This window comes from Vipera berus, assembly GCF_964194415.1.
Source record: "Vipera berus genome assembly, chromosome: 7".
Taxonomy (NCBI): Eukaryota; Metazoa; Chordata; class Lepidosauria; order Squamata; family Viperidae; genus Vipera; species Vipera berus.
In genome coordinates this window covers 17,115,957-17,129,682 of record NC_138209.1, presented here as the reverse complement: position 1 = coordinate 17,129,682, position 13,726 = coordinate 17,115,957, and the positions used below count along the sequence as shown (strand labels likewise).

Sequence of the window (13,726 nt, the reverse complement as noted above, 5' to 3'; positions counted from 1 at the left end):
TTCAAATGGTGGGGACACTGACTGAACCAGCCAGTCCCTGAGGGCGAAAGGAAAAGGAAGAAAACCAATGTCTCACTCTTCTTAGCTTTCATTAAACACAATGAATTCAAATGGATTTCTTTTGAATTTTTTTGCAGCTAGCTTTCTGATAAGCCACTTGAAGACGTTCTTATCTGGGAATAAAAATTGGAAGCGGACCCAAAGAAAGGTTGTTTCTTATGTTGCGTTCATGATACAGCAAAAAGAGAGCACATGAATTTCACTGTTCTTATCTCCAACTGCATACAGTTTGAAGTGTGTGTGCGTGTACTTTTTCTACAGCCCTTCTATCAAAAGACTGCATACAGATCCAACCCAGAGCTTCAGAAAGCTGACCTAAAAGCAAAATAATGGTATCCAGGCATGGAGCTCTTGCCAACAGTATGGAAGAAACGGTTTTTTAGCATCCAAGTCTATCCTACAGCATTCCTGATGGTTTCCCATCCCAGCAGTTACCATTTACACAGTCCTGCATAGCCTTGCCAAGGTTGGTTTTGAAGTCACCTGCTGCGACTAAGGAAAAATACGTCAGCTATACATTATTCCCCTTCATGGATTACTGCCTTGTCGTGGCGAAGGGGCTTGCGTAATTCAATGAAGCTATGAGCTATGCCGTGCAGGGCCACCCAAGACGGACAGGTCATAGCCGAGAGTTCTGACAAAACGTGATCCACTGGAGAAGGAAATGGCAAACCACTCCAGTATCTTTGCCATGAAAACCCTATGGACAGTACCAAAAGGCAAAACGATATGACGCTGGAAGATGAGCCCCTCAGGTCGGAAGGCGTCCAATATGCTACTGGGGAAGAGCAGAGGGCTAGTACTAGTAGCGCCAGAAAGAATGAAGCGACTGGGCCAAAGCCGAAAGGACGCTCAGCTGTGGATGTGTCTGGTGGTGAAAGGAAAGTCCGATGCTGTAAAGATTTTTTCTCCATAGGAACCTGGAATGTAAGATCCATGAATCAAGGAAAGCTGGACGTGGTCAAACAAGAGATGACAAGACTGAACATCGACATCTTAGGTATCAGCGAACTAAAATGGACAGGAATGGGTGAATTTAATTCAGATGACCATCAGGTATACTACTGCGGGCAAGAATCCCTCAGAAGAAATGGAGTAGCCTTCATAGTCAATAAAAGAGTAGGAAAAGCAATACTGGGATACAATCCTCAAAATGACAGAATGATCTCAGTTCGAATCCAAGGCAAACCATTCAATATCACAGTAGTCCAAGTCTATGCCCCAACCACCGGTGCTGAAGAGGATGAAATTGACCGGTTCTATGAAGCCCTACAGCACCTTATAGAACTAACACCCAAAAATGATGTCCTTATCATCATGGGGGATTGGAATGCTAAAGTAGGAAGCCAAAAGATAACTGGAATAACAGGCAAGTTTGGCCTTGGAGTACAAAATGAAGCAGGGCACAGGCTGATAGAATTTTGTCAAGAGAATACGATGGTCATAGCAAACACTCTTTTCCAACAACCCAAGAGACGGCTCTACACATGGACATCACCAGACGGTCATCACAGAAATCAGATTGACTATATGCTCTGCAGCCAAAGATGGAGAAGCTCTATACAGTCAGTAAAAACAAGACCAGGAGCTGACTGTGGCTCAGACCATGAGCTTCTCCTTGCAAAGTTTAAGCTTAAACTGAAGAAAGTAGGGAAAAGCACTAGGCCACTCAGGTATGAATTAAATCATATCCCTGTTGAATATACAGTAGAGGTGACAAATAGATTTAAGGAATTAGATCTGATAGACAGAGTGCCTGAAGAACTATGGACAGAGGTTCGCGACATTGTACAACAGGTAGCAACCAAAACCATCCCAAAGAAAAAGAAATGCAAGAAAGCAAAATGGCTGTCTGAGGAAGCTTTGCAAATAGCTAAGGAAAGGAGGGAAGCGAAAGGCAAGGGAGAAAAACATAGATATGCCCAATTGAATGCAGAATTCCAGAGAATAGCTAGAAGAGATAAGAATGCCTTCTTAAATGAACAGTGCAAAGAAATAGAAGAAAACAATAGAATAGGGAGGACCAGAGATCTTTTCAAGAAAATTGGAGAGATGAAGGGAACGTTTAATGCAAAAATGGGCATGATAAAGGACCAAAATGGCAGGGACCTAACAGAGGCAGAAGAGATTAAGAAGAGGTGGCAAAATTACACAGAAGAACTATACAAGAATGAGCTTAATGTCCCTGATAATCACAATGAGGTGGTCACTGACCTCGAGCCAGACATCCTAGAATGTGAAGTGAAGTGGGCCTTAGAAAAGCTGAGCAACAACAAAGCTAGTGGAGGTGACAGTATTCCAGCTGAGCTATTCAAAATCTTAAAAGACAGTGCAGTAAAAGTGCTACACTCAATTTGCCAGCAAATTTGGAAAACTCAACAGTGGCCACAGGATTGGAAAAGATCAGTTTACATTCCAATTCCAAAGAAAGGCAGTGCCAAAGAATGTTCAAACTATCGCACCATTGCACTCATTTCTCATGCTAGTAAAGTCATGCTTAAAATCCTACAAGCTAGACTTCAGCAGTATGTGGATCGAGAACTACCAGAAGTACAGGCAGGATTTCGAAGAGGCAGAGGAACTAGAGATCAAATTGCCAACATACGCTGGATCATGGAGAAAGCTAGGGAGTTCCAGAAAAACATCTACTTCTGCTTCATTGACTATGCTAAAGCCTTTGATTGTGTGGATCATAACAAACTGTGGCAAGTTCTTAAAGAGATGGGAGTACCAGACCATCTTATTTGTCTCTTGAGAAACCTATATGCGGGTCAAGAAGCAACAGTGAGAACTGGACACGGAACCACTGATTGGTTCAAAATTGGGAAAGGAGTCCGGCAAGGCTGTATACTGTCGCCCTGCCTATTTAACTTATATGCAGAGCACATCATGAGAAAGGCAGGGCTAGATGAATCAAAAGTTGGAATTAAGATTGCCGGAAGAAATATCAACAACCTAAGATACGCAGATGATACCACTCTAATGGCAGAAAGTGAAGAAGAACTAAAGAGCCTCTTGTTGCGGGTGAAGAAGGAGAGTGCAAAACTTGGGTTGAAACTTAACATTAAGAAAACCAAGATCATGGCATCTGGCCCTCTCAATTCCTGGCAAATAGATGGGGAAGAAATGGAGGTAGTGACAGATTTTATTTTCCTGGGCTCCAAGATCACTGCAGATGGGGACTGTAGCCAAGAAATTAAAAGACGCTTGCTCCTGGGGAGGAAAGCCATGGCAAATCTAGACAGCACACTAAAAAGCAGAGACATCACCCTGTCAACAAAAGTGCGTATAGTCAAGGCTATGGTCTTCCCAGTTGCAATGTATGGCAGTGAAAGTTGGACCATAAGAAAGGCTGAGCGCCAAAGAATTGAGGCCTTTGAACTATGGTGCTGGAGAAGACTCCTGCGAGTCCCTTGGACTGCAAGGCGATCAAACCGGTCAGTCCTAGAGGAGATCAATCCTGACTGCTCTTTAGAAGGCCAGATCCTGAAGCTAAAACTCAAATACTTTGGCCACCTAATGAGAAGGAAGGACTCACTGGAGAAAAGCCTAATGCTGGGAAAGATCGAGGGCAATAGAAGAAGGGGACGACAGAGAATGAGGTGGCTGGATGGAGTCACTGAAGCAGTAGGCGTGAGCTTAAATGGACTCCAGAAGATGGTAGAGGACAGGAAGGCCTGGAGGAATGTTGTCCATAGGGTCGCGATGGGTCGGACACGACTTCGCAGCTAACAACAATACATTATTCTTTTCAAAACAATGAAGTGTGAGAAAATAAGAAAACTGTTGTCCATTAAAATGTGTCAGAATGAACATAGCCAGTGGTGGGATTCAAATATGTGAACAACCGGTTCTCTGTGTGGATGCCGCTTCCCGAAGTCCATTCTGGGCCTGGGCAACAGAAAATTAGCTACTGGTTCTGCCGAAGTGGTGCGAACCGACTGAATCCCACCATTGAACATAGCTGACACATTAAGCAAAAACCAGGAGCCTTCTCATGTTATATTAATAATGGTTCTTTTTTAAAAAAAAAAAATAAATAAATCTTCCACTCATTTCCAAGAACAATCCTACTGGGATATAATTATTACTAAGTCATTTTAAAATGTCAATAAAATAAAATAAAACAAGTGGCAATTATTTTACAAAGCTAACTCTTTTTTAATGTCCAGCTCTTTCCAAAGGACTTAATCTAGTTAAATATCTTTTAACACATCTATCTTTATATCCCAAATATATTTTAAAAATCTGAGATTTTGGGCTGTCACCGTTGGCTTTCATGACTAAGGTGGAACTTGAATTCACAGACTCCTGCTTTCTACCCTAGGGCCTTAACCATTACCCAAACTGGTCTATCTTGGAGCTAGTGGCTCAGTATCCTGGAAAATGAAGGCCACCATACCTGAAAAGTGTAAGGAAGGTTGGTTAAAAAGACTTGATAGACTGTGGCCATCTCGTCAGGTTTAAAATGACAATGTATTCTAAACTATGCTTTGTCTCTATTTTAGTTGCATCATACTGCAGTTATATTACATCCAATCATCTTTTCTTCTGCGCTCACCTTGTGAGTATGCTTTTACAAAGCTTTACTACTAAATGCAGCAATCTTGCCTATTCTAAGCCTTATTTGATCAGTCTTCCAGATGTACATCTGACTTTTTCATCCAATGAACCCATCTCTTCCTTGTACCATAAAGCACATAAAGAAACATACGAAATTTGCTGTGACAGGAGTGGAGGTAAAAATTTTATAATATTTCTATGGGCTTTCATGAATGTCCAATTAACATACATCAAACCCACTTGATCAACCATTCATAGAAATCCCAAGTACAAAAGTTACGATCACGCTTTCAGTTTCAAACAAGTCACTACTACATTTTACTAAAGGTGCTAAACCAGTTGGTAGATTTTAGTCATCGTCAACTGGTTTTAGCAGTTTACTTAAGATGGCAGATGCTTTTACTGTTGTTTTTAAACATAATTCTGCTTGAACCAGTGTTTTGATGCTAACTCCAGACAAAGGCCATAAAAATAACTAGTATTCACACATCAGAATGAACTGCATGCATGAGTCCTCCAAACTTCAGAAGGTCACAACAGACAGTGGGAGAACATAAACAGCCCTGTTTCTTTGTTCTTGCAGTTCTTTATCAACATTTAATTACTAACACTTCTGACTGTATTAGGAAGGGAAAGCACAATGCTGAACACTCTGTTCTGATGTACCTGAAGCACAATCTAGTTCCCTTCTATTATCAAAGAAACAATTGGTTGGCATACCAGAATGAAGTACATTATTTTCAGACTTTAAAAAAGTGCCCATGAACTAAATGTTAAATTTAATCTAGAGTGGTGAGAGGGACATACTGATTACATATTTAGGATATAGTTTGGTCAGATTCCAAACTCAGTCAAGCCTGCAGTCCTGGGATTTCCTGGTGATGTAAAACCACTTTCTGGTCCTATTTAGCTTTTTAGCTCCCCCACCCCCCCAGATCAGCCAGCTAGAATGTACCCTTTTGATCGTCCAAACTTTGAAAATCTTTAGGTAGGCTCTGAGGACAGTGTTTTGAAACATAAACCGCAGTTCAACTGTTCTTAAAACTGTTGTGAATGCAATTGTGAATGCATTTCAATAAATTTGTTCAAGCTGCTTAACTATATTTCCTTAAATAAAACAACAAACTTATAAGTTACTTCTTTTACTGATAACAAGAGGTCAATATAGCATCTTCCATTATTAATCAACTAGGTAACATCATTGGTGCAAGTGAGGATGGTGTTTGCTCCCTATTTATATATAGTTAATGTGTACATTAACGATAGCTAGCTAGAAGGAGAAATAGATGGTAGATGGTAGATAGGTAGGTAGATAGATAGATGATAGATGATATAGATACATGATGATAGATATACAGACAAACAGATAGACAGATATAGGAATAGAGGAATAGATAGATAGAGATAGAAATAAAAAGATAGATATATATATATAGTAAACATTTAGTGAATCAAGCATTAATCAATAAACTATTTTGGACAAAAAGAACAAAATATTAAAATATAATTCTAAATATGTTCAGAAATGAATTCCAAACTTTACACTTGGTACTAACATAATATACTTCATCTGTTTTCCAGATCTATTCACGACACAGGCAAAAAACATGAACTACTCAACTTTTCATATTCAGCATATCCACCAGATAGTTATGGGTACTTATTGATAACAGACAGTACCAGTGATATGTATGATTTTTGCAACTGCTTAAAACTTTTGTGTTCTAGATTCCCTTCTTGGTGATCTAACAACTTTATCATGAGATACAGCATGTTCTGAACTGCAGGGTTTTGTGTTTTTTTTTTGTAAACTTCTGAAAAAAGCTGTAACACAATTGTGAATGCATTTCAATAGATTTGTTCAATCTGTTGCTAGTTATCTATATTTCCTTAAATAAAACAATGAGCTCATAAATTTCTTCTTTAACTAATAAGAAGAGGACAATATAGCATTTTCTATTCTAAAGGAAGTATTTACAAAGCACACAAAACTAGGCAATCTAGGACAAATTTAAATATCTTACTGAAGTTTCTTTGAAAGTATTGACTCACTGAAAAACCATTTTTAATCTGTGACATTTTCTTTTTGCATTTCTTTCATATTTCCTTTGTCCTACGATAGCCACCTGCTTGCTCTCATAAGGTCAGGATGCTTTCCTCTGCGGCTGGACTATCATCACACACAATAAGGGCCCTTTTATAGACATAGTAACTTAAGCTTCCTTTTTATTGAAAGCATCAGGCTTTGCAAAAAGTAATGCAGTAGCTTGAAATAGCAACAGGAAACGCTTTCTGGCTAAAGGCGGCACAGAGCTGCCCTTTCCCAAGCAATAGCCACATTTCTTTGTCCCAAGCAATGTAGGATTTTCTCTAGTTAGTGACCAGACCAGCCCAAATTAGGTCACAGTTTTCTTCCCTCAGCAGTCATTCTCCACCCATCTCCTTGATTGATATATGATATTCAGCGAAAGCAGTCTTTCCCCAAAACATATGTATTGATAAAGAAGCTCAGGGCTGAAATGAGGGGTGTCCTTGGTGCTCTCTGAGCTTGTCTGTTTTCTTGCAAACATTTCATTACCCAAACTAGGTAGCTTCATCAGAAATTTAGCTAACAATGTCTGTGTCTGGATGTATAGATTCCACTAAATCATGGTGTGTTATGGAATTAATTATAGGATTTTATAGAATTAATCACACTAGTTGTCACTAGGCCACAGACCTCAGTTTACCATTAATAGTTCAAACCAAAACTAGGCAAATCAAACAGATCTTAAACCCAGAATATGAGCCAAGGCTCTCAATGAAGGTCAACAGGAGATGAGCATGCTACTGAAATAAAATATTAAATAAGAAAAATTAGTTTAGTGCCCACTCCTGGCATATCCAGTAGGTCACTACTTCTATTAAAGTGCAGCTAAATTCCAAAACTGCATACCTCATAGGAGGTATCATAGCAACCAACAAAAATATTGGTATTAAAATACTTATTTCCAAATGTTTTACATAGTCAACTTACAACAGTTCATTCAGTGACCATTCAAAGTTACAACGGCACTAACAAAAATGACTTAGCACCATTTTTCAACTTATGTCATTACAGCAAACCCCCCCTGGTCATGTGATCAAAACTCGTACGCTTGGCAACTGACTCATATTTATGACACTTGCAATGTCCTAGGATCATGTGATCACCTTTAGGGACCTTCTGACGAGCAAAGTCAATGGGGAAACTGGATTCTCTTAACAACTGTGTTACTAACTTAACATCTGCAGTGAGTCACTTAACAACTATCTCGCTTAGCAACAGATTTGTGGGGATCCATTGAAGTTGTAAGTCGAGGAATACCTGTATTGACACAATATTTCAGGTGATGCTTAAAAGGCTTTTTAAACATGCTTACCCGAGAGATAGTGAGAGGCATGTTGAAGTCCTTCCCACCTTGGAGCCTGAATCCCCAAGGAGCTGGACCCACCAGTGAAACACTGTAGTTATTCATGATCTTCTGCAGTAATTCTCAGGGGAACAATCTGTAAGAGACATTTGAAGATTCTGAATGCTAAAGATACAACCCAAATGCCCATCATAAGCAGCTCAGATGCTAATGTTCTGACTGGGTTCATGCACTGCACTAACCACAGTGGCTAACCCACCTTATGTCTTAGTACAAGGCATAGTAAAGGTAAAGGTAAAGGTAAAGGTTCCTCCGCACATGTGTGCTAGTCGTTTCCAACTCTAGGGGTCGGTGCTCATCTCCGTTTCAAAACCGAACAGCCAGCGCTTGTCCGAGGACGTCTCCGTGGTCATGTGGCCGGCATGACTAGATGCCAAAGGTGCACGGAATGCTGTTACCTTCCCACCGGAGTAGTCCCTATTTTTCAACTTGCATTTTTACCTGCTTTCAAACTGCTAGGTTGGCAGAAGCTGGGACGAGTAACAGGCGCTCACTCTGCTACACGGCACTCGGGATTCGACCCGCCAAACTGCCAACCTTCTGATTGACAAGCTCAGCGTCCTAACCCACTGAGCCACCACGTCCCTACAAGGCATATAATCTAGGTAAATCACAAGCTTCCCTCAAAATGTATAATGGACAACCATGCAATCAGCTTTCATATACTTTCTTCCAGGAATCTTGAACGGGGAGAAAAAGGGGGATGTGTTTTAATTATTTGCTGAATGTGCCATAATGACTGGATTCACACATCACGGCTAGCCTGAACTAAAGAAAGCACAATTGTCGACTTAGCAGAAAGTATAACTCAAGCCAGGCTATTTTCTTTCTTCTAAGGAAGGATATCTCTCTCTTCCTGTCTATTCTGGAATATACAAACAATTCGGATGCAGAATGACTGATCCTTCGCTTTCCATGATCTTTGAAAGGAAAAATGGGCATTTTCAACCTTGCCCTGATTTTTGAGAGCAGCTTCCTTTTTTACAGTCTCCATGCAAGCAACACAGTAGCCAGTGAAATCTTGAGTAATATCTTAAGTCAGAATTAGTGCTTCTCAGCTTTCAACTCATATGAAGTCTCTGAAGTTCCTTTTGCAGGTTATGAATTGCCCCTCCCCCATACAAACATAAATGTGCTAATGTAGCATTACTTGTATTATTATAGTGCCATTAAACAGCAGAAAATTGGGGATAAAAAAAACCTTCAAACACGTTTGCATCTCAGAACTTAAAAATGCCCAGCCCTAATTATTACCATCCACTTTTTTATTTTTCATTTTTCTTCTTCTTGAACAAAGTTGTTCTGAAAATAGATTTCAGGAATAAAATGCAGAATAAATTTAAGACAAGCTTAGCTGGAATCTCTAAATATCCACAACTTAAATTTAACAATATCCACAACTCTATCTCTATGAAAGGTATTTCATTCTCTTATAAAGTGGAAATGCTTCATGTGGATGCATTATAAAAATGCCTCATGTTTGCCCAAAATAGGATGGGCTGAAAATCCAGCAGACAAAATTTTCTAGATATCATTTGTTCTCTGCAACTCTGATGTCACTCAGGATGAGAACTCCAACAATTCAAGTTAGCTTCCAATGTGGCATGGAAGTCTATCCTTAATAACGTTAAGGCATAGTTTATTATTATTATAGCTTAACTCATGGAAGAGACTGGACAGCCACTTGTCTGAAATGATATAGGGTCTCCTGTTTTTGCACAGGGGGCTGGACTAGAAGACCTCCAAGGTCCCTTCCAGCTCTAGATTATTTAGCCATGGCTTGAGGACTGTGTTAGGACTGTGGCCTAAACTATTTTGTTCATTGAACAATGAACCTGATAGGAAAGTGTTAACTCCACCTCTGCCTGCTAGAAGGCAGGGCTTAAGACTTCTTCCTCCTCTATGAGGAAATCTGCTCTTTTCATATGCAAATATTGACTTCAACAGAGTGTAATTTGGCCTTTTCTTTACTGAAACTCAGTCTAAACACATCACAATTACAGATGGCAAGTGTCATTGTAATCTGTTCTCTAGTTGTGTGTATCTCCTTTCAATCCATTCTCTATGGAAAGCAGAATTAAGGTTGAGGGGAGAGGTCTGTTTTGCAAAGTAGAAAAGCTCTACTCTCTTATCAGGAAGAGGTATAGTTCACTCTTTCCCATTGGTTCATCTTTTGGTGATGGAGAATGACTGTGTTTTTTCCTTGCATTAAGCCACAAACCATGATCTACGATCAAAACACACTATAACTTAGCTGAAGGCTCTCAGCGCAGACTAAAGAAGAAGCAGTATGTCAAATAAACTTTTTAGTCTTTCCAGCCTAACAGAATGTTGGAAATAAATTAAAAGAGGTTGGTTTCTATCTGTCTAGCTATCACAGAATAACTGTCCAAAAACCGAAGTGCCTAAATTTAGTATAGAGGGAAGTGCCAGCAAAAGAAAGCTGGAGTTCAAAAATAGGCCAAATAACATTACAGGGGCTGTGAAGGAACCTCGCAGTGCATAACTAGCAGAGCAGGCGTTGAATAGCCCCTCCAAATGTTGCTAACGGTTCCATTCTAAAGCACACTCATCCATACTAACACACTGGTAGTTTCCTTTCTATAGTTATGACCCACCTTGGACCATATGCAGCCTGCCTTCCAAATGTGCCTATGCAGAGGCAACCTGTTATTTCATGACAACAAAAATTCAGGAGCTTTTATAGCCATTGTTGGCAAAAAGGTTGGAAGTAATTTCAGAGAAGGTTGGTTTGCATGTTTTTTTCCTACCTTGTTTTTTCTTTCCAACTTAACATAATGTTAAAAATAAATTATGGAAAGGGGTTCGTGATTCTGTCTATACATTGGCAGGATAATTGTTCAAAAGAGAATAAAATAAGACCATATCTGTGGTGAGGAAAGAAGCCAGCAAAAGACTTAAGTTCAAAAATGGACCAGATTTGAATAGGCACTGGAAGAAGAAAAAAAATGTTAAAAATAAATTATGGAAAGGGGTTCGTGATTCTGTCTATACATTGGCAGGATAATTGTTCAAAAGAGAATAAAATAAGACCATATCTGTGGTGAGGAAAGAAGCCAGCAAAAGACTTAAGTTCAAAAATGGACCAGATTTGCCACCCAACGTGTAACAACTCTGCACAATCTTTTAGTATGATACATTTCTAAAGGTATTGTATCTCCAAGAGAAATATACTTGGACAAATGTTTTTTTTTTAAAAAAATACAGTCTTGGGGAACAATGATTTGAACTAGCAACATTCTAGTGGCTGTTTGATATTTGATGCCTCAGCCATAGAATCAAGAGAGAGCATGTTTACACATCTGCTGAGTGGTACCTTGTCCAGTCCTAGTCTGTTGAACAAGCAACCATTTGCTACACAGTATTTGCAAATGTTAAGCCATAACCAATTGACCATCCAATAATTAGGATCATAACATTGGGTGAACCTGACAAATAGCTAGGAATGCAGGCAGAACTGCAGAGGGATAGCAAGGCCTTTCAATCAATTCTTGGCCACAGTCTTTCAGAAGCCTGTCTGTTCCCTCTGTATGAATTAATGGATTGAAACACCGTCTTATTAATTAAGGCTGATTTCAGAATAACATACGGAAATCACTAGGATGTATAGCACAAACACACTAGCATACAACTATTATAAACAGTCTATCTCAGTGCAAAAGTTACTTGGCATTAATGAAAAACTTTTAAAAGTTTCTTGGAAAATGGAATATTTTTCTTCTAGCCTTAGATATCATTTGATGATTTTTAGCATGCAAGTCTGGGAGGGGTGGGGGAACAGAGAGACTGGAAATAATCAAATATTAAATATCACTAATGGTTCTTAAATCCATAATCCTGTCTATTCCAGGACATCGTGATAGCTTCCAAATGCTTATTCTCATTCCATTCACAAGCACATACTTAATATAGCACCTGAAAGTATTACTGAAAAACACTCATCAGAAATTTACTAAAAAAAGCAAAACTGCTCGAATGGCTTGCCTATCGATCCTTTTTATGAAATCTACATTTTCTTCATGACAAGACGACCAATGGGAGAAATTGGTAGCTTCAACATGTGCAACTATGCACACATAGCATATTCAAAAGTTGCATTTATCTGCGGAAATCCCAGAGCTCCGTTAAACCTTGGTAAACAGAAATCTCAAGAAATTTTACTAATTGGTGCCAGGCATTGAAGGCCAACATATCACTAGCTACAAAGTTGGTGGATGGATTGGATCTAGATTATTTGGCCGCTGAGGAAAAAGTCATGAGCACAAAAAGCAAATAAAGCAAATTTCTCACACCTCGGCTTTACTTCATCGCCCTACTGCGGAAAAAAACAACAACTGGCCCAGTTGATTTTATTTTATTTCCACTGTCTTTTAGCATGCCCGGAGTTACTGATTTACTAACAGGCAGTCGGGCCACTTAAGGAAAGTCCTGTTGATGAAATGAGTTGGGGGGCTGGAGAGGAAGACAAGGAGAGAGAGAGTGAAAGAGATCCGGGGGGGAAAAAAAAGAAAAAAGAAAAGCAGAGGTACCGCAACCTGAGCAAATTAATCTCGGGGTACCAAGCAACATATTAACTTGTTGCGCTTCTCAACTCTTTTAAGATTAAAAGAAAGAGGAGGGGGCGGGAACCGAAGAAGCGATACCTTACAAGCAGCATTTAAAACAGCGTTTCCCAACCTTAGGAACTTGAAGATGCGTGGACTTCAACTCCCAGAATTCCCCAGCCAGCTATGCTGGCTGGGGAATTCTGGGAGTTGAAGTCCACGCATCTTCAAGTTCCTAAGGTAGGGAAACACTGATTTAAAAGGCACTGTCTGTTAAAAAGCCACCCCACGGGAGGGGCCAGCTCAAAGAGGGAAACGTTTCGCCACGGAACTCCGAAGGGACTCCACCGGGTCTCTCTCTTAGCTCTGTCCGGTGCTGCCCAGGGCGCTGGGGTCGTCAGGAGCCGCTCCCACCCCATCACCCGGCCTCCCTTCCCGTCCCCGAACGCGGTTTCAACTTTTAGCCCGCGCCTCGGGAGAGCACGAACGCCTCCACCCATTCTGCAAGGTGCCGCGGAAGCGCCTCGCCTCCCTCGTCCCCATTGCCGACGCGCCGCTGCCGCCGCTGCTGCTGCTGCTACTCCCAGGCGCGCAAAAGCCGCCCTCGCCCCGTCCGCACGCCCTTTATTTCCCGCGACCACCTCACCAGGAAAGCTTTCCCTCCAGCCTCGGGCGGCTCCCCTCCCTCCGTCCCTTCAACGCCAAGCCCGTCCACCACTCACTCACTTCCAAGGCGGAGGAGGCTGGAGAGGCGCGCAAGGACCGCGAGCGCTCCGACCGACTGGCTTGTGCGCCAAAGAGGGCAAACTCCAAGCCGAAGTCCTCTCGCCCTGAGCTCTAGTTTGCACTTCCGCCCCTTTCTTGGCTCCTCCCTACTCCGGCTCAGGAGGGCCGGCGAGCTTGGCTCCAGCTGAGAGCGAGAGGAGGGAGGCGGGGGGCGGCGGGCTACCTTCCGGCCCTGGCGTGCGCCTCGCTCTCCGGGGAGCCTCTTGGGCGCCCGCGGCTTCGCCTCGGATCCCAATGGAGCCCAAAGACCAGAACTGCAGGACGGAGAAATAAAGGCACCATTTCATGGGAAGGGTCTGA

General features: G+C 41.2%; 1 protein-coding gene across 4 annotated transcripts in view; it reads right to left on the bottom strand.

Annotated features, from left to right (window-relative positions):
- The window catches only part of PDLIM5 (PDZ and LIM domain 5), a 147,827-nt gene extending 134,331 nt beyond the window's left edge, over window positions 1-13,496 (bottom strand). For 2 of the 4 annotated variants that reach the window (XM_081332577.1, XM_081332580.1), the window contains exons 1-2: window positions 13,367-13,496; window positions 8,025-8,151 (exon numbers count right to left, since the gene is read on the bottom strand). In XM_081332577.1, coding sequence (XP_081188703.1) covers window positions 8,025-8,120 — 96 coding nt within the window. In that variant the 5' untranslated portion in view covers window positions 8,121-8,151; window positions 13,367-13,496. The other 2 variants (XM_081332578.1, XM_081332579.1) reach the window with 2 other exon arrangements.
- Between the last annotated feature and the right edge of the window lie 230 nt (window positions 13,497-13,726).